At 38.6% G+C, this 21691-nt stretch overlaps 2 protein-coding genes across 2 annotated transcripts; one reads left to right on the top strand and one right to left on the bottom strand.

The window, feature by feature from the left end:
• Positions 1 to 2317: 2317 nt before the first annotated feature.
• Positions 2318 to 6417, bottom strand: med10 (mediator complex subunit 10). Its single transcript, XM_065294495.2, has 4 exons — positions 6160 to 6417; positions 5919 to 6002; positions 5551 to 5653; positions 2318 to 2734 (listed from the first exon to the last, which is right to left on the bottom strand). Exons 1-4 carry the CDS (start codon positions 6279 to 6281, stop codon positions 2639 to 2641), a joined length of 405 nt encoding a protein of 134 aa, XP_065150567.1. The 5' UTR covers positions 6282 to 6417; the 3' UTR covers positions 2318 to 2638.
• Positions 6418 to 6582: 165 nt separating this feature from the next.
• ube2ql1 (ubiquitin conjugating enzyme E2 QL1) lies at positions 6583 to 20672 on the top strand. The gene is made up of 3 exons (XM_065294330.2): positions 6583 to 7362; positions 7571 to 8388; positions 15630 to 20672. The coding sequence occupies exons 2-3, from the start codon at positions 7690 to 7692 to the stop codon at positions 15759 to 15761; spliced, it is 831 nt and encodes a 276-aa protein (XP_065150402.1). The 5' UTR covers positions 6583 to 7362; positions 7571 to 7689; the 3' UTR covers positions 15762 to 20672.
• Positions 20673 to 21691: the final 1019 nt, after the last annotated feature.

Raw genomic sequence — 21691 nt, 5'->3', positions numbered from 1 at the left:
TCCTGGACGGGATGCGTCCGGGAAGAATGGCACGTATGGTTACCCTAAGTAAACTGTGTGAAAAAACGGGTTTTTTTAACATGTGAAACATGAACGCATTATATATATTGTGCACTGTAAACACAATCAAAGCTTCAAAAACACAGAAAGAACGGGACCTTTAAGATCTGTCAGTTCAAGTAATTTTTTTAGCTAGGTCTAGGACTAAAGCCTTGTCTGAAATGATATGAGGTGGTTTCAGCACAGCTTTAGTATTACATTTTGTAACTCTCTTGTAATGCTACAGACCTTAAAATAAGATATTAATGCATGACTTGTTGAGAAGATGTGTGATTGGATGATAAAACAAGCACACTGAATTATATTTAAAGCGACAGGAATATCACAGCAGGGCTCCAGACTGCCACCAAATGGTGGCATTTTGCCACCAAAATCTGAGAGTGTGCCACTGAATTTTACATCCAGTCGCACATGTGCGACCAGTAAATTTGACCTTTTTTGTGATGTGAGAATGAATTTGAAACAGCACATTGTACTTTCTGGATCTATCATTATAGTATTTATTAGTAATACAGTGGAAATTTGTAGAAATGTTAATATTTGGTTAGCATGTTGATTTACAGTGTGTGCCCTTACATTTTCTGGTTGCGCCCCTAAAATTTTCAGTTGGGGCCACTGTGCTCCTAGTGAAAAAAGTTAGTCTGGAGCCCTGCACAGAAAATGTGGGGTCTTCTTCAACTTATGCCAGTCACAACAACCTGTCGACCTGTAACACCTTACAGCAGCAATCTTGACACCATATATGTATATGGACCACAAAACTAAGTAGCACGTGTATATAGTTGCAATAGCAGAAAATACATTGTATGTGTCAAAAAAATTATGCCAGAAATCATTAGGATAATTAAGATGGCTCTCCTGATTTTGCCAAGTGCTTGATGTCCTCAGGGCGACATTATGTAGACCCTGGGACAACATTTCAATCAACCAATCAGATTTCAGAAATAGGTTTACAGTTTGTTTTAAGTTTAAGCTTACAAACAGGATTAGCTGTTTATAAACCATTGTTTTTCTCTGATTTTAGGGTTTGGTTATGGTTAGGGTTGGGTTTAGGTTTTTTAGAAAATTATGTCCTTGGGTCAACACAATGTTGCCATGAGGACATCTCTCACTTGGAAAATCAGTTCGAGCAATTAAGATCATGCTATATAAAGATATTTTGTAAATTTCCTACAGTAAATATTATTTTAACATTAGTAATATAATGTGTTGCTATGGACTTCATTTGGACAACTTTAAAGGCTTTTTTTAATATTTAGATTTTTTTTGCATACTTAGATTCGAGATTTTCACATTTTTGTCTTGACCAAATATTGTCCTTCAATATGCAAATTGTGTAATTCTATAAATCTCTCTTTTTTATTGACCCTTATGGATGGTTTTGTGGTCCAGGGACATATATACCAACTGGTTGTAAATCATATACAAATATGAAATTTAAAAAGTATGCTTCCAAAGAATAATATTTCTGAAAACACGTACAAGTAAATGAGTGATACAGCGTTAAGTTTTTCAAGGTTGTTAAGGAATGCGTCATCACTTCCAATTGAAAGGAGGTGGAAGAGGTGTTTGTTGTATAGATGAACAAATTATTTCACTTCATGAGTCATCAGATGTTCACTATTCAATTACAAAAAGTCAAGGTGGTGAACAAAGCCTGATTGCTGCCCACTACATGCAAGTACACGCACACCACCTTCCTGACATGAAGTACCTGAGAAGATGAATAGCAGGTTCCTTTATAAGTGCCTCTGCTGCTAAACCTTCACTCCCACTACAGATTTTATGCTTGGGTGCATTGCACACACAAGATGATGACTAGACTCGAAAAGAATTTTTAAAAGAAGTTAAAGAGGAAGCTTCCAATTACCTTCTGCATCACGAACACACCATTAAAATTCTCTTGTTCATCTGACTATATATTTTCTGTGTCATAAGAGCAGATGTTCAAAGTTTAAATTCAAAGAACCCCACGACTGGGACAAAGGGTATTTCAGGGAGACAAATATTTAAACTTTTAGCCTTTGTTATTTAAGTACAAAGGTACAACATCATTCAAAGCCATTCATGTTCCAACTGCAATGTAAATTAATAAAGGACCCCTCTGAAAAACAATTGTCACGAGAAAAGACACCTGCAGTTTGTTGAAACAGGAAAAACTGCCATTAGATTGTCATATAGGGTACCTACGTATATCATAAGGTTACTTACAAATCCATTCCCTAACCACAACACCAAACATAAATTAGACAGAAGGTAACTTTAAACAGTTGCTTTAATAAAACCAAAAACACACATATTTTCCATTATAAATGAAAGAAATACAATCACATAAACAAAAAACCTGTTGTGACTACAAAACAATCAATTTATTCAACTGGAAAATGCTGCAAAAATTACAAGGCATTAAGAAAAATCCCCCAGTTTTCCAACCACTATTTTGTGAAATACGAAGGCAAATGCAAACATGAAAAAGCTGTAGAAACTTGCATATCTGACTGATATGATCAGAATCATAAAAAACATTTTATATTAATATCCACATATGTACATCTTGTGTTTGAACCGGAAACGGCGATCATGAAGGAGGGTCGTCTCCGTGAATAGCCTTATATTTGGCCATCTCTTCAGGAAAAACTTTTCCCAGCTCGGATATAAGGAGGCTTTTAAATTTCTGTGAAAACAAAAGAAACCACAGAACACAGTAAAAGGGTGTGCCTTTCTTTACATTATTCCCACTGCCCACAGTTTGTTTGCAATACGTCTGATAAAAAGCTCAGTCTGTTTACATTTATGCATCTGGCTGACACTGTAATCCAAGTAACTTGCAGTCAATTCAAGTAAAGTTTTATCAGCAGGTGCATTTCCTGGGAATCAACCTCATGACCTTTATGCTGCAAACACAACCCTCTGCATTGCTCGATATATGCACTGATCAGACTTTACACAAATTCAGTTTATTGTTTTTATGTATTTTTTTTGTATAACCTTTTGTAAAGAGCGTTGCACCAATAGATATATGTGACCCTGGGCCAGAAAATCAGTCAAAAGAGTAAATTATTTAAATTGAGATTTATACATCATCTGTAAGTTGAATAAATATGCTGATGTGTGGTTTGTAAGGATAAGACAATATTTGGCCAATATACAACTATTAGAAGATCTGTACTCTGAGGGTGCAAAATCTAAAATTTGGGAAAATCACCTTTTAAGTTGTCCAAATGAAGTCATTAGCAACACATATAATACTACTAATAATAATAATAGGGTAGGAAATTTACAAAATATCTTTATGAAACATGAACATTCATGAATCATATCAACATTCAGAAAAATATTTGGTTTTATATTTATTGGTTCATTCTAACCCCAAATAGCTGGAAGAAATCTAAAATTCAAGCCAAACCAAAGCTCGTGTCTTAGGAGGTTAAAAAGAAAAATCGATAACGTTGTATACACAATGTATTTTTGGCTATTGCTACAAATATACCCGTGCTACTTATGACTGATTTTGTTGTCCAGGCTCACATATATACATAGATGCCTCATTAGTGCCTGTTTCTATAGGCCGCTATATGCAGGTCACTTGCCATATTGGTATGTACCAACGCTGTATTTAAACCAGTGCTGTCAAGTGCGCAGTATTCCCGCAGAATCTGATAACTTTAAAACTCACAATGCGAATTGTTTTCCAACGAGTTAAAGGTAGGGTAACAGATTTGATCCTGAAACATTTTTAGTTATGCTGGTTAAAAGTCTCCTCACATCCTGATAGCAATCACTGTGTTAAGTTGTTTAAATGTATTTGTAGAAATTTATGTCATCTGTGAAAGGCGTAGGAACAAAAAATGTTCAACAAATCATAGATTTCGGTGCGAACGGACGTTTTCTTTTTTGTCCCTCATACGTAAGCGCAATTTAAATGCCCACCGCGCAGCGAGTCCACGCAGACACCATACGTCATCGGCGCGTTCACGTGCGCTCATCTCCTGTCTGTAAACAGCGAGAATGGCAAACTTTTCTGCTGAATTGACACAGGAGGCACAAAACTAAAGGCATCTTTTATAACAACAACAGCAAAAACTGCCTGGATCAGCAAGAGCAAAAACTCAAACTAACATCTGTAAATTTACTGCTTTACCACGAGATGAAAACAGCTGCAGGAGGCAAAGGGTCTGAAAGGGTCGTTGCACTGTTTATTTTGGTAAGGTAGGTACGCGATATGTTTGTATTGAGATGGATTCAGATATTCTACTTTGATGAAACATTGTGTTGCTTATGAAATTTGTGTTCGTTTACGGATTAGTGTAACGATATAGTTACTACGTCTACACAACCGAACGTGTGCTTAAACTAATTCTGATGTAAACCAGTTGTTTATGTTGGTTATTTTGGAAGTGTTGTTCGCTTTGTACTGTAAAGTTTTCTTACTGCTGAATGAGACATCTGACGTGACCGTCTGATCTGTGCGTGTTCATGTGTTTGGAAAGAGGCGTGACTTTGGATGGCGATTTGACTTGAGGGTGGGATCAGGATTTCATTGCTAGGCGGCTACCGTTAAATGTAGAAGGATTTTGTTTATCGGCTGTGAATACTGAAGTAAGATTATTTTATTTATGAGAGTAAAGTTTATATATTTGGGCTAAGGTCATAGTGATAGATTTGAAATTTTCCATTGGGGTGGTTTTGTTACACAAATCTGCCAACCCTGCCAACTTGGTCCATAAACACTAAAGAGCAAGCTGACCGTGTGTCCAAAACAGCAGTTATATGTATGTTTATGATTTTCAAATCTTATCTGCTGTTGTGTATAATTGCTAAACTTTGTGTATTTTCGTTTGTAAGTTTAAATCTGGATATTTTTCATACACAATTGCATTGATTGCCCTCAGAAGGCCTTTATTAACCCATAGGAGCCATGTGGATTACTTCTGTGAAGGATATATGCACTTTTGGGGGGTTAAGAGTCAAGGATCCTGTTTTCTACAGTTTTAAAGCTTAGAAGAGGACATTTTCTAAAATAACTGAAATTGTGTTCGTCTGAAAGATGATGGGCATATGCCTCTCGGATGGCTTGTGGGTAAATAATGGGGTAATTTTTATTTTTCACTGATTTATTCCTTTAATAATTTTGGTCATTACTTTAAACGAACAAGTCAATATTCGCTCGTTTCTGCAGCTTACATTCAGATATCAGATTTAAACCTGGAGACACTAAAACAGTCACAATGAATAAATAAAAATTTATAAAAATTAAAACTAAACTGTACTTTAGCCCCCTCCATTACTACTGACTACAGTGGTCTGCCCCTTTAGCAAAAAACAATTTATCATTCAGCCAGTGAAGATGAATGGGAAAAGGACGGAAACAATGTTAATACGTATTAATATTTATCTGTAACCAGAATCTGCAACTCACAAACATGTTCAATAATGTAATTTTATAACAAATATTGTTAGTTTATAGCGCCAACACTATAAAATACTCACCGTCAAGGTGTCAATCTTTCCCTTAACCTGTTCATTTTTAGCCAATGCTCGCTCTAAGCACTCCTTGGTATAAAGTTGAGGGTTACGACCCTGATCAATATACCTGTGGGCAAAAATCAATAGTCATCTTGAGTGTTCATATCTATGCAAATGTATGATATGTTCCTAACAATAGCAGGTTTGTTCATTACATAGTGACTGAATTGATCCAAAACTGATTCTGAATGAAAGGAGTTTACAATCAGAGGATCTTTTATAAATAACTTTAACATGTTACCTACAATGTGCACCATTTTAATTGATAAGAATTTATATATTAAAAAGATTTAAAGCAAGTTTGTGTTGCTTGGTAGGTCCAAATCACTCACTCGAACACCTCCAAAGGTACATTAATGTCATGAAGTTGCTGTCTACATTTCTCAACGTCCTGTAATCCAGTGACCATAAAGTTCCTGAAAAATAAATGACCAGGTTTAATCGTACACTAAAACAGTACTGCTAATGCAACAACAATTGGACAAACTCAAGCAGCATTATTCATTATTAGCTATTATTTGAAGAAATCCCCGTAATGTTGCAGATAAATGTTAAGGTCAAAAGACAACTCACAGTTTCTGATTGAGTCCCGTTTGACTGCTTGGTTGAAAATCGCTGACAATTATACCGAGTTGACGAATGTTCTCGATAAATTTCTCGAGATGTTCCTCAAGATTATCAAACTTCTCCGCCATGTTGACTCGTGTTTGACATAAAGTTAAGTGTGTACTAAAGTTAATGGGGATAAAATGATTAAGTTAGTGACAAAAGACGGACATCTCTTCACGTTACGCAGCTCCCATGACAGGCGTTCCGCTTTACGGCGGCGTTGTATCCAATAGCGTAAGAGAATGTACTGTTGCCTTGGTAACGTTGTGCTGCAAAGCGTTTCCAATTGCTGCAATGACTATGTCGGAAAGCATTACACAAATATTTGGAAATTGTAGCATTTCTGCTATAAACCCTTTCGTCATATACTGCCAACAAAGTAAAAAACATTTTACATATAACAAAATATGAATTTCTTTTATTTTCTATGTAAAAATGACTACTCTATACATTTATTTATTTTAGTTCATTTCAACAGATTTATGTTTATGCATACGGCAGACGCTTTTTTCCAAAGGGACTCACGGTGCATTCAAGATACACATTTTATCAATATTGCTGGGATCAAACCCATGACCTTTGCGTTGTCAACGCAACTTAAACGATCTAATGCATAAAACTGTTCTTTAATAAAGGTCGGTCTAGCTGAGGGGGAGGTGTATTAACTCATTGGCATAACACAGCTGAGGCATCGGAAGCTCTCTAGTCCCTCTCCCCCTCTCACAGTAGCGCATAGACGCATTATTTATGTCCCCAACTCGTATTCTGACAAGTCCAGCCTACTTTAGCATGATTGGTTAGTTGCCGATCTATGATTGGCCAATTGAGGCGTCAATCGTACAGCTGTGGAAACCGCATCAAACAGCGATCCGCACAAGGGGCGGGGCTTGTCGTAATACGGGTGGGAAGAAAAAAAATAACGCGTGCAAGCAGCTTCATTACTCATTCCGTCCAGGTACAGCGGATGCCAGCCGACCTAAAGCGCTCCGCGTCTGCTATTCTTGTATGTGTGTGTACACTTTGTGCTAGATTATCGGCTCGAGCAACATTATCGCTGCTGCAGTTTTATCAAAGGCTTTGATTCACATTGGGATAGCAGGCGCACACCATTATCGCACTTGTGTACGTATCATCGGATGCTTTTATACGATCAAACGAATTATTGGGGTAAGTCTATGAGAAACAACACAATAATACATGATGTCGATGTGGTACCCATAGTTAAACACTGTGTGGCTATCTGCAGTCGCCGCATATAAGAGCGTCGACCAATTCATATCTTCAATCGATTATCATGACATTTATTTTCAAATATGCATGTTGATTGCATGTTCCCAGATAATCTGCGCTATAAATGATCAATTTTGTGTTACAGTGCAGTCGTGCGGAGAAATGATGCATTGAGGACGGCACTGCGTTGCGGTCGTATCTTCCGAGCCACATTACGCGCATCTCAATCGGGAGAACTGTCAATATTACGCGCAGGGAAACGCAATGGCGACTCTTTTGCGCAAAATCGGCCTCATCCGCTTGCACGACCGAGACACGGAGGACCCGAAGCATCATCACCAAGGCTCGCTAAAAGGGACTAAAGGCAAAAACAACACGAAGCACTGCAACGCCAGCAACGAGACCAACAACATCCTCAGCACGCCAGAGATCAAAGCCAAGCGCTTCGACGTGTCCGGTAAGGAAAAACAAGTCGTCAAACAGGACAAACCGATCAAGGACGCGAAGGAGAAACAACAAACGGGGGGTAGCAAGTCCACGAGCGCTGCCGTGATGCCTCCGCACGCGGCTAACCGGCAGCACTGCACGCAGGTGCGGACGCGGAGACTGATGAAGGAGCTGCAGGAGATCCGGCGGCTCGGGGATCACTTTATCACGGTGGAGCTGGCGGACGATAACCTGTTTGACTGGAACGTCAAGCTGCACCAGGTGGACAAGGACTCGGCGCTGTGGCAGGACATGAAGGAGACCAACACCGAGTACATACTGCTGAATGTCACCTTCCCCGACAATTTCCCCTTCTCCCCGCCGTTCATGCGCGTCCTCACGCCGCGCCTGGAGAACGGATACGTGCTAGACGGCGGTGCGATCTGCATGGAGTTATTAACGCCTCGCGGCTGGTCGAGCGCGTACACCGTCGAGGCCGTGATGAGGCAGTTCGCAGCCAGTCTGGTGAAAGGACAGGTGAGAAATGCGTCGTGCGCGCTGCGTTATCACCATCTCTTGTTTCTTGACGCCATTTTTGCATCCATGCACAGGTGATTTTGTCCATCATAAAGCATGCAGTAGTACATATCCAAAACTGTGCTTGTGTTGTCAAAATCATCGTTTCCATACTGGCCATATAATGGGGTCCATGTTGCATGTAACTGTTGTAATTGCATAGCAGTGACAGTGTAATTACAAGGGAGGATTATTGACTATTACAGTGGATCTCAACCTTTTTGACCTTTGTACAACAATATTTGAAGGCATAAATGTAAATTTAGGAGAGGTATATTCATTAAAACATAACCATGCACTAAGAAATATCTCGAATTTTAGCTTATTCTTTTAGCTTGCTTATTTTAAATCATTTAAGCCCCCCCCCAACTCCCTTGGATATCTGTTGTGGCCTCATTGAAAAACACTGGCCTATTAGCATTACTACATGGAACATTGTAGGAGGATGATGTATTTGTCATTGTGACATTGCATTGGTCTTAATGCAGATCTTCATATTTTCTACTGCATTACTTGCACTCAAAAGCAAGACTGATATAGCTTATGTGTGATATATTTCAAAATAGGGTTCTTTATTTAACCCACACCAAAATGGGTCTTGCTGCAGTTTAAAGCATCGTAATCTGGTGCCATTTTAAACCATCTTACTTAAGGGAAGCCTGCAGCCTGAATCTTAACTAGTAATGAGATTAGATTGGCTACACAGATAGATCACACTGGTCATTAGATGGTACTCCTCTAGAGATGACTGCAGAGACCACTGTGGATCATGGAAATGGATGCAGATCCATAATGAATGCTGAAGCTAGCCATTAACCCTCCGTTGTAAATTTAAGAGATAGGGCCTGTTCATTTTCCTCTACCTCAACGTGTCAGGAGCTCTTAAATGGCAAATTCATGATGAGTCTGAGCCAGCACTGACTGAATAACCATTTTTCCTCAAATGATCCTAAAGCACTCAGGGGTAATTACCATTTAAGCTGTTACTGACACAACAGAGCCCCATTTAGCATGCAGTGAATTTACGATATAAAGAAATGGTCGCATTTTGTCTTTCAGTGCGGGGCATTTATGCTTTCACGTCCTTGGGTTATATACTTTTCAAAGTCAATCATTTTTTAATGATTTAATGAAGCCTCTTTAATGGATTCGCTGTGAACACAGATATGTCCGACCATCATTAAACTTTTAAAAGGTTTTTTATTGTTTAAATTCTGCGTAACAAAAATTATGCATTTAGTTGCATTCGTGGACATGTCGTATATAGCAGTGAAATTTTAATTTGTATTGTAAAACAAATCTTACGAAGGTGATGTTAAGTAGTACAATAATCTATTCGATCTCCATAAGTGATTAACAGTATGCATTGCATTCATAGTCTCTTCACATGTGACGTAAGCATGTGAATAAATCACACATGGGCATGTGATGCTATGAAGCAAAGAGCACTGCTGTTTACCCTTATCTGCCACATGCAGGTTACGTAATCGCCGTCTGGGTTATCCCAGAACTCACAAAGGCCGAGCGTGGCCATTGACTGATCTCCATTCACAGGATTACCCATCGGGCACTTCACACGGGTACAGCGTCTCGCTCGATACGTGTTACACCAAAATAGTGCAGCGGACGCTGGTGATGCCTTTAGCACACTGCAGGAGAAATGCAGACACTGACACGACTCCCCGCACATTCCCTTTCTCCTCTCCAGAGCTCCCGTATGGGATCTCATGCGTGAGAGAGGCGATTTCCAAAAGAGACGGTAAACACTATAAAGCTTAATTGAGGGTCCATTGGTTTCTTTTAATCCAAAAATCACAGGCTTTTCTAGCCACTTCTCGATCCAGCTCACGCTGTTACTTCTGGGCCATTAGAGCTCGGTCTGACTGATAGAGCCCAGGGGAACAGAGAGTTATTTCTGTCTCGCTGTCCCTGCTGCCTTACATCAGCACTGGCACTCGACTGACCCCAGTCCTGGGGCATTTTAAACTACATCCTTTTTTGCTCAATTTGTGGATGCCAAGCCTGCAAGAGTGTTTGTCTTGTGCAGTGGTGTGAGATTTATATGATAATGCATCGGTGCAGAATCTTTTTGCTGGTCCTTAAAGGAATAGTTCACCAAAAAATTGAAACATGGAAATATAGGGACGATATAAAAAGCGACACATACCACAAAAAAAATCTGGGTTATTTTAACACAATCTCGTGGCAATCTGTATGTATTTTACAAGAGGTGGCTAATTCGTATTCCTTCATACGACCACATTCATACATTTAGCTAAAAATCTAAACAGTGGACCTTTAACCCATCGTTGGGGCAAATATAAATATTTTCTAAGTTAATTTAACCCAGCGGCTGGGTTTGTCCCTTTTGACCCAACACTGAGTTGAAAGTAACCAGGCATTTTTAGAGTGAACATGTCTGAGTGCTTTTTTCTATACAAAAGATCAGCGCTCATAAATGCATTATAAAGGTATACCGTTATATAACACTATTCACTGTCTTCATAGTATTCTGCATGCATATAAAAGCTTTGTGTGAGGAACAGACACAGTCCTCTTTTACAGAGCCATATTTTATTTGAGCTTGTGCTTAATTCAGTAATATTGATTTTTGGAAGTTTAAATTTATGAATAATTAATGTATGTGAGCTATAGCAAAAAGAGAGGATTGTTATCGAATTTATGCAATATTTGACCTCATTTTGGGCGAAAATGTTTAGAATATAGCACAACAGTCGTGATAACTTTTATAGCTTTAGTTTAACAGTACAATACAGCAATGGCAAGTGCTATCAACGGCAAGGTCATGGGTTCAAATCCAAAGGAAACACATGGGTACCTTGAATGCATTGCAAGTTACATTGGATATAAGCATCTGCCAAATGCATGTCTAAATATAATGCAACAATCCACATTTATTGCATGGTAAGAGCAGCATATTTTGCGTTTCTAAAATAATATAGGGTAAGTAAATTATGTCATGTGTTTATTTTTTTTAGATGAGTTACGTATTATGCTCCTGTATAGCTTAGTGTAGTGCATTGCATTAACAGCACAGAAGTTAATGTGTTTAAATACTGATAAATAACGCATACCTTGTAAGACATTTTGGATAAAAGCATCTGCCAAATTAATAAATCTAAATAATGCTTTTAAATATGCACATTTCTTGTATGTTACGACCAGATTTGAGGTCATAATTTGATCTTCTATTATTTATTAAAAAAAAAAATTTGTTTTGCTTATGCATTACAATGGCGTCCCGCGTGTCACTGTGGTGTGCTACCAGGTCAAACCAGGTTGTTGGCTGCCATTTTGAGCATGCCAGGCCAAAAGTGCTTTCTTTTGTGCTTATATAGTGCATCATTGGCAGAATGAAGAAGAGGCTTTAGGGTTTGGTGGTGAGTCAGAGACATGGCCTCTGTAAACACCTTGATTCATTAGTGGGCGAGTATAAGCATGTAGATGCCTGTGTGCATTGCAGTATGGATATTCTTGTACACCTTATTTTTCAACAGATCACATTTTGAAGTTATTTGTAATTCTGAGCCTTGTTGTGCATGTTTCAATGTCCACATTATTTCAAATAAATTAAAATGTTTATTTTTTTCCTAATATTTGACATTATGACAGGCTTTCTCAATTCAGTATTTCTAAGAATAACATTTGCATTTTTTTATCTTTACGTTTTTAGTTTTGCTCAGATCAGAGATGTAAAAAGCAGTTTCGTGTTGACATCTCAGCATGGTTGTTTTTGATGGAGTCTTATAATCTTTGGTTCTTTGAGGAAAATGGCGATACATTGCGCATCTTAATACATTAGCGAAAACCTTGCTTTTATGGTATATAACAACTCTTGTGTTACACTTTAAAATTATCACTTCAGAGGAAGAACGTCTGGGTGTTTTTACTGTGCAATGCAACATGGATCACTTTAATTCTGAATATATGTTTTAGCAGTGAAATAGATGAACCTGATGCTCCTAAAGCTTGTTTAAATAATTCAGCCCCAGGTTTTGTAAAGCACGGCCTCTTGATTTACTGTATCTTCAAAGCTCAGAGCAGTCAGCTTTGAAATTAAAAATTGAGAAACCTTTGAAAATGGTGCACCAGCATTTATTCACACCATAATCAGTTATTCACAGTTTTGCATTTGCATGTCTGTTGCGTAATATCAAAGATATTGGATATACAGTAACAAGATTGAGCACTGCTATCATTACTGTGAATACGTCTTACTGTATGTTCACACAGCCACCGATTCGAGCTTCCAAAGTTACCGGAAGTCATTCATTTACAATGGAAGCTGGCTTCTCTCTGACCAGAGCGTCAATCAGAAAGTTGAAAGAAGCTCAACTTTATGGTAATGAGCTATGACGCGGTTCAGCGGCAAACAGCGGTAAAACGCCAGCAACCAATCAGAATATAGCCTGGCTGATTCCGGTGAAACATACAATGTAAACTTTCATTCCTACCAAAACATTAGTTTAGAGAAAACGGACTTCAGAGCGGCCAAAGCGTCAACAAGCTTCCTCATACTTTTTGACCGGGCGGCCTGAGCTTCATTGGAATCTCAAGTCGGCGGCGATGTGAATGTACAGTTATTCAGCCTGCCGCCATACTGTTTCCAAACCGAGGCTGTAAGGGATTGACGTCCAGAGCATGCGCTTTTAACCTATTGTTTTGTATCCGGATGCTGCTCATTCAGCCATCAAAACACAGAAAATACATAATTTTAAAAATTTCCACAGGACACTGAACCTCAGAATTCATGGATTGTTCAAATGAAAAGGGACCATGGCCGGACTTACCATTGGGCTTGAGCCCAGGGGCCTCGGCCAGTAGATTTCCGTATACCCACAAGCGCGAGGATATGTAATACTAGCGTGTGACAAACTTTTGACACTTACATTCATAAATTGACATTTGAATCACTCACCATTCACATGCTCCACTTTTGGCGGTTTGAACCTCATATACAGTCGGCTATTTGGTATTTGGCTTCATGCGGCACTGCGCGATCCGATCATCATATGATATAAAATTATAGCAGATTCGCTGGATTAATCTAAACCATGTCGGAAACTGCCCTTTAATATAGCTCTGATATATTTTTTATTTTAGGTTGTTTACTGTATGTGCACAATTTACACAAGTGGTCAGTGGGGTGGTACCCTTTCAAATAGTACACCTTTGTACCTAAAGAGTGCATATAATGGGTACAAATGTATCCATATCTGTACGTAAATGGTAAATATTAGGACCCATTTAAAGGTTACCGTCCCAGTGACCGCTTTTGTAGCTTTTATTCTGAGAGTGTAGGGCCCAACATTTATTCAAGCCCAGGGGCCCCCACCCCGGTAAGTCCTGCCCTGGAAGGGACATTTTTGTTTTGTTAGTAGCCTGTTTGCCAATTGCTAATTTCGAATGTTGTGTGCATGTTTACTTTTCTTTAAAAAACTAATATAGTCCTTTAACTCAGTACTGTACATATCTCCAATTTATACAGATTACCAAAAACGCAAGGCACGAATATGTTAAAAACTTTTCTCTGGTAAGTTTTTTTTTAAAACACATTGACTGAAATCAACAGTAGTAGGATTAATTTCTAACTAAATAACATTTGGACACAACTTTGATTGTTCATATGAGGTTTTACCTCTAACAATACTTGCACAACGGCCTATCACGTAATTAGCTTGTTATCAAGTTATTCCTGTATCATGTCCTGAAAAAACATAATGGAGAAAACACATGCGGGACATACTCTTATGATCTATACAATCTGGAGATGTATACTTGATTGTAGTCATAAAATATTGTATTGTTGCACTATATTGGTGTTTTAAAGAAAAGCAAGCATGCTTACAACATAAAAAATTAGCGATTAGCCAACAGGCTAATAACAAACAAAATGTTATGTACACAATGCGCTGCTCTTATCTCAAAATTAGGTCATATGTGCCTTCTTATTTTAACAATCCATGATTTCTGCGGTTCTTTGTGTTTTGATGACTGAAAGACCAGCATCCTGGTACAAAACAATAGGTTTAAAGCGCACGCTCTGGATGTCAATCCCTCACAGCCTCGGTTTGGAATCAACATGGCGGCGGACTGAGTAAGGCGTATAGCGGACAAGCCAATGCTCAAAATGGCCACTCCTTCAACGCAAGTCCCGCTTTATAGTTAAATGAACCAATCATAAATCGACAAAAAAATTATGATTTTCTGGGGGAGAGTCAGGTGAGGCGCTTGCCAAAAGTTATGATAACGTTGATGTCAGGTTTAATTGTTGGATTGAAATATGTTGTTTAATTGTGATTTTAGCACCCAATTTTAGAGATATCTGTCTTTTCGCATTCAACTAGATAGGACTTTTGTAGAGTGACTTCCCTGAAGGGACTTAACTAAGAAAAACAGATAAATAAATCATTTTCAGCGTGCAACCCCCCTTGTATAAGGTGCATCCCTTTAATGGCCCCCCCAAAGAAAATGTACAAAAAAATTTAATTTTAATTTAACAAAACACTTTACACAACGTAGTGCTGTTGGTTAGTAGCCTTATTTTTCTGAGTTTTAATAACACCGAATTTATGATAAATTAAACTGTGGCCCCCCTGGCACTGTCTCAGGGCCCCCAGTTTGAGAACCACTGATGTAGATAACAGTAAATTGAAAAAATGACTTTAGCTGGGTTTTACAGACTGGGTCACATTTTTCACGTGGCCATTCGATACATCCATCTTTATTAAGCCTGTCAGAAAACCTATATTTGTGATCTTGGCTTGGACCACACAACCAGTTACAAGGGTCAGTTCTTCGAAACTGAGATTTATACATCATCTAAAAGCTGAATTAATACGTTTTCATTGATGTATGGTTTGTTAGGATAGGACAATATTTGGATAAAACTATTTGAAAATCTGCAATCTGAGGCTGCAAAAAAAATCTAAATATTGAGAAAATCGTTTTTAAAATTGTACAAATGAAGTCCTTAGCAACACAAATAACTAATGATGAATAAATTTTTAATATATTTTCTATATGAAATGTAAAAAATATCTTCATGGAACCATTTTTGGCATTCAAAAATTTATTGTTGTCTGTTGCTACTAATATACAAGTGCAACTACTTTTGTGGTCCAAGGTTTTTTTTTATTGTATATTTCCAAAGTTAACCCAAACGTTTTGTTTTTTTCCAGGGCCGCATCTGCAGGAAAGCAGGCAAGTCTAAGAAGTCCTTCAGTCGTAAGGAAGCCGAAGCTACCTTTAAAAGCCTGGTGAAGACCCACGAGAAATATGGCTGGGTTTCCCCGCCCGTGTCTGACGGCTGATGTCAGCACGTTTGACGGCGATCCTGACATGGCTTTTTTTAGTTGGGTTTTCTTCTTTCTTCATCATCAAACTTAACCACGAGAAAAAAAACAAATGCTACCGCGTCATATCTCGCACATCTCTGAACATTCACAGTCGCCTCGAACGGTCTTCACTCTTCATACAGGTGCAAAGGACACCGGCTGTGACATCACAATGACTGGCTGTGACATCACCATTTCTCATGAGCGGGCATCATTACGGCTAGGATATGACTTTGGATATGAAAAAAGCTGAAAGCGAAGTGAAACGTGCACCTATTTCACAACTTTATAGGCCTGTCAACTTGTCTGTATGTTTTCCTCTTTCTCCATCCTGACCATTTCTCTTTTTTTATAGCTGACAATGCATTGCACTGAACAGCGTCAGACTTGCCCCCATTTACATGCAAATGACTTTGTTAATACTTAATAGATAGGCAGATCATTACAGTACATTTGAGGTTCAGTTGTTCTCGTTTCCTTCTCTTTGGCTGTGTTGTTTTTCACGGTTGGATGCAACATGATGATTGTAATTTATGTAGAGCTGTGCTCTCTCTCTCTCTCTCTCTCTCTCTCTCTCTCTTCTGTCTCTTTCTCTCCATTACTCTCTATACGCGTGGCAAAACGTAGACATCACTGTGTTGCGTAGATGGTCATCGATTTCCAATGGAGATAAAATGCTATTCTTGTTGCTTATGCAGAGGTCCGAGAAAAAAATAAACGTGGTAGGGAACCACCTCTGTTGGTCATTATATTATTTGTTTTTGGAGAAGACCAAAAGCTCTTTATTCTGATGATTTAGATACCAGATGGCTTGACGTCCCAATGGGATCTGGGTTAGCATGTGACATGTATGGTGATGTTTGCACGTCAGGCTTATTCGAAATCTCCCTGTGGAGAACAAAGCTGAAAACAAGCGGACTGAGCCCTTTGTTAGCGCCAGCATAAGGACATCCCCGTAAATTGGCACATTGCATGTCACAGCCGATGGCCTGAGAGACAAAATCTATTGACGGCAGTACTTTCTTATAGTTCTGGTTCATGGATCGATATGTTTTTGGTCGTGGGCCCAATACCTCAGTAGACTAAAGCAGTGGTAACCAGGACAAAATGGATGACAAACCAGGATGTATTGTTTAGAAAATGCGGGTCGGTCAGCTGGTCAAGGTCACGCGTACCTGGTGCCACCCTCCACTGTCGATAAAATCCATAAAAAGATGGACAGGGAAAGAGCGAGTGGGAAGAATCCTTTGTTCACCAGCCTTGAGGAATGAATGCGGCCCGTTTAGTCACCTGATTGATGTTCCCTGACGCCTTGATGTTTATTGACTTCTTCAAATGTCAGCGTGAATCTGGAGCAGCGCAGGACTGCATCTTGGGAGCCTCAAGATGTAAAAGAGCTCTGTTGATTTTAGATTTCACCCATGGTGCTCTACAACACAGCATCTGAAATACGAACGGCACAATAGATTGAGATTGCTGTGATACTAATAGTTGTATTAAAGGGACAGTTGACCCAAAAAATTATCGTTTACTCATCTTCATTGAAGGTTGTACTGGCCAGACAAATTGTTTAAAATCCATACTTCTAAGAAGTTGATAGTATTTCCATCTCATGTTGTGTGTCACAGAAGAGAGAAAGCTCAAACAGGATTTGGAAGAAAATCAGGCTGAGTAATCAATGATGTTTTATTGGAAAAAATCGGATGTTCTTGCTGGTTGCAACACAATCTAGGGCTGCGTGGTTTATCGAGTTTTGGTAATATATTGGCGAATTTTCCCAGCGGGATATAGGATGAGACAATACCGTCAATATCGGTACGTCTGATATGACCCTCCTTTGCAACAGAAGCTTTGCCAGAAACCTACACTGAGGTCAGACGTAAGCTTTTCAACCAGCTTTTATGTTGTGTAGTTGTGTATTTTCAAATGGGGAGGAATCCCCTGTCTTTGAATTTCAAATTCATCATACGCTGCCTTAATAAAAATGATTGTGACATCTCACGAGGCTTTGACTTTGTAGAAAATGCAGAGGTATTTATCGTACATACCGAGATATGAATTTCGGTCGATATCGCACACAATCTAATGGCAATTCGATCTATTTTACGTTTTAGATACTTGGTGGCTAATTCATATGAATTTGTGCGATGTCATTTGTGTCCCTGAATCACAAAACCGTTCAGTTTTTTGAAATTGAGATTTATACATCATCTGAAAGCTGAATAAATAACCTTTTCATTGTAACATGCATTGTTTTTAAATTTGGCCGAGATACAAACAATTTGAAAATCTGGAATCTGAGGGTGCAAATCGCCTTTAAAGTTGTTCAAATGAAGTCATTAGCAATTGCATCCACTCATAAAAATAAAGCTTTGATACATTTACGGTAGGAAATTTGCTAAATATCTTCAGGGTACATGATCTTTAAGTAATATCCTAATGAGTTATGGCAATTATGACCCATACAATGTATTGTTGGCTATTGCTAAGAATATACGCATGCGTTTTAAAGCGACACTCCACTTTTTTTGAAAATATTCTCATTTTCCAGCTCCCCTAGAGTTAAACAACTGATTTTTACTGTTTTGGAATCCATTCAGCCGATCTCCGGGTCTGGCCCTAGCACTTTTAGGGGCTGGACACACCAAAACTTTTAAACGCGACTGAAAACGTCTTGAGGACGCCGAATGCCAGCTGTTTTTCAGCTAAGTGCCAGCTTTCTTCAGCTGAGCGCTTTGGTAGCTGTGATACTTCAGCTGCGAGCCGGTTGGTTGCTGTGGTAATGTCCCGCCCCTCCTCCACTGTGATTGGGCGGCCGTGTGAGAACTGACATTGACGAGTGGAGCTTTTCTCCTAAAGTTGAATCTCTTTCAACTGTCGACGCTCAGCGCCGAGCGTTGAAAAACCGCAGAGTGCCGGTTTTCAGCGCGGAAAAAACCCGCTAGCTGCTGGCTTATTTGAAAAACGCCGGGCTTCCATTGGAAACAATTGAAAACATGCGCCGGCCGCGGGCGTAAAAGTTTTGGTGTACACAACCCCTTAGCATAGCTTAGCATAATCCATTGAATCTGATTAGACCATTAGCATCGGGCTAAAAAATAACCAAAGAGTTTTAATATTTGTTCTATTTAAAACTTGACTCTTCTGTAGTTACATCGTGTACTAAGACCGATGGAAAATTAAAAGTTGTGATTTTCTAGGCCGATATGTCTAGCAACTATACTCTCATTCTAGCGTAATAATCAAGGAATTTGCTGCCGTAACATGGCTGCAGCAGGTTCAATGATATTACGCAGTCCCGAAAATAGTCCCCTTGGTAACTTTCAAAAGCAGGGGACTATTTAAAAAAAACGGATTGTCCCTTTAAAACTAGTTTTCTGTGGTCCAGGGTCACATTTGTACATTTTCTTATGGTCTGCTTTTGCCCAAGTGAGGGTTGTGTTCAGGAGTGGAGTTAATTGCAGAAGTATGGTCCATTATTTGCGTGTACACGAGGGTGACGCAATTTTCATCATCAAAAGAGTGTGCGCGTACTGAATGCGATTTTTGAAACCTCGTGTACAGTGTACATGTAGGTCGCCCATGCGCGTACATGAATATGTAGTATGTAGCATGTAATGCGCATGCATCGAACAGTAGCACACGTGTATGAGTCAAATAAACTACGCTTTGCAAGGCTGTGCATTCAACTATGTGCATACGCTCACTTTTGTGTAAAAACAGACTATACGCAGGGCGTATTTCCACGTATTTCCTTAAAATCAACTGTTTTGTAACTCGCAAAGTACGAATTTATATTAATTGCCACCTTGTGAGTATCAGTAGGCCTATTGCATTTGAATTATGAAACAGGAAGATGCTGATGTGGTTTTCCACATGGAAGGACTGAGAGAGATTAGTTTGTAATTGATTTATTATTTATTTATGCGTAGTAGCTGTCCTTGTGTTTATGATAATAAGGAAATTCAATCCAGTGTATGTGTCAAGTGCTTTAAAAGGCAGTCTGGTTCAAAGCACTACTGTACGTTCTGCTGTATGCAATGATCGTTGAATTCTGATCGTGAAAATTGGAATGACGTTAATCACCAGAAAACATCAAATTTGTTTACGTGTTATTGCAGCGATTGTGATTGCTCAAGTCGCGTGGCTTCTTTGCAAATTTCTGTGTCTGGATGCAGATGGTATCTTGTATCGGCAACAAAGAGCGTTTGGTCTTCCCCGGAGACATTATTGAGAAGTGGTTGTGTGTTTTCCTATTTAGCGAGAGGAGATACTATACCAAGGACTTACTATAACCAGTCAAAAATATCTCGAAATTGGATGTTTGCCGGTTTAAAGCGCATCATTTTGTGATATAGTTTAGATCTGTAGTTCGCAGAAACTAACTAACAGAGTTAATCGTCCAATCGAGTGAGATGATTCTGTTGTATTATATCTGCATGTGGTCTGTGATTGTTAGCTAGCTAACTTGTTTTCTTTTTCTTTGTTTTTCACCAGAAAAAAAGAAATGAAAAAACGCAGAAAATATGCTTTCAGTTCGTCCTAATTTCCGTTATTAATGTCCTTAAATGTCGAATTGTGTTCTATGAATGTGTTTTAATTTATTTGTAGTTTGCCAAAATGAAGATTTTGAAGCATGTTGCAGGCATTGTCACTGATGATAAAAGAGAAAGAAAAACAAATAAATGACAAATATAATATATGTATCTGAATTGAAAGGAGTCTGGTATATGTAGTGACCTCAGGCTTTCACGGGGTGAAAGGTGAAACTACGGGACAATGTGTTTTCTGCACTGCATAAACATCATGCCAGGATGTGGTCAGAGCAAAACCAAACAGGAATGTGCAATAAAAGCTGTAGGCTGATTCCACCCTGCAGAACAATTTTGTGTTTGTCTTCTTTCTATGAAGTTTCTCTGCCGTAACACACAGTGTTGTTCTGTCCGGTGGGGTGGAGGATATCAAATCACCCGTGCTGATGAAATATAATACCAGCTTCTCATGAGAAACAGCTCTATAAAATGTTTAATAACTCATATTTTCCATCAATCATTAATACCATACACACATTTCCAACATTTTGATTGTTTGTTGACTCGATACTTGTCAAAATCTTAAAGAAATAATACGCAACTGGTATTGCAGTTATAAAAAACGATATCAGAATCTCAGCTATGATTATGTGAAAGTTTAAAAATAAGTTAAATTGTCCTTACTTACAATCAGTTTTAAAAAATAATTTGGTAACTAACATAATCTCTTATTTGATGACAAACATGTTCAACCCTAAAATCAAAAACACAAGATAAATACTCTCAAAAAATGTTTGGGTTATTTTTACACATTGGTGGGTCAAATACAGTATTCGAATTTGGGGGGCTGGGGTGGTCCAGGACCTCCTATAAGCATTATGTGACCCCTTTAAAGCACTAGATAAATTTCGCAATAACGAGGGGTAAAAGTTTGATTGATTGGTTTCTTTAATTAAAACAATATATATCAATATATGACCCTATAATTGGCCGTGCACCCCCACAATCTTTGACATAATTTGAACACTGATCAAATATAAACATTTTCTGGGTATATTTAACCCAACCACTGGATTTGTCCAAAAAAAAAATAATTTACTCAAACTCAAGTTGTTTTTTTAAATTTTGAAACTTTACTGAACACAAAAAAGACACCAAACTGTTTTGGGGCACCATTGACTTTCAGCATTTTCCTACTATGGAAGTCAGTGGTGCTCCAAAACTGCTTGGTTACAAACATTGCTTCCTTATTGTTCAGTATACAGGTTTGAGTAAATTAATTTGACAGAATTTTCATTTTTGGTTGAACTATCCCTTCATTAGTAGAAATAATTTATGAGTATTTCTTCTGACGTGGTTTTTTTATTAGTTGTG

The sequence above is a fragment of the Paramisgurnus dabryanus genome, chromosome 19 (genome assembly GCF_030506205.2).
Source record: "Paramisgurnus dabryanus chromosome 19, PD_genome_1.1, whole genome shotgun sequence".
Lineage (NCBI taxonomy): Eukaryota > Metazoa > Chordata > Actinopteri > Cypriniformes > Cobitidae > Paramisgurnus > Paramisgurnus dabryanus.
Note: the sequence above shows the minus strand (reverse complement) of the source record. Positions and strands in the feature narration are given on the sequence as shown.

What these genes read in the sequence shown, in the direction of transcription:
- med10 (XM_065294495.2), bottom strand. Translation starts at nt 6,281, where the DNA reads ATGGCGGAGAAGTTTGATAATCTTGAGGAACATCTCGAGAAATTTATC. An exon ending in ACGGGACTCAATCAGAAACT is followed by an intron (nt 6,003 to 6,159) that starts GTGAGTTGTCTT and finishes TTTATTTTTCAG; the next exon opens with GAACTTTATGGTCACTGGAT. An exon ending in GAAAGATTGACACCTTGACG is followed by an intron (nt 2,735 to 5,550) that starts GTGAGTATTTTA and finishes TTGTTTTCACAG; the next exon opens with AAATTTAAAAGCCTCCTTAT.
- ube2ql1 (XM_065294330.2), top strand. Translation starts at nt 7,690, where the DNA reads ATGGCGACTCTTTTGCGCAAAATCGGCCTCATCCGCTTGCACGACCGA. An exon ending in CCAGTCTGGTGAAAGGACAG is followed by an intron (nt 8,389 to 15,629) that starts GTGAGAAATGCG and finishes GTTTTTTTCCAG; the next exon opens with GGCCGCATCTGCAGGAAAGC.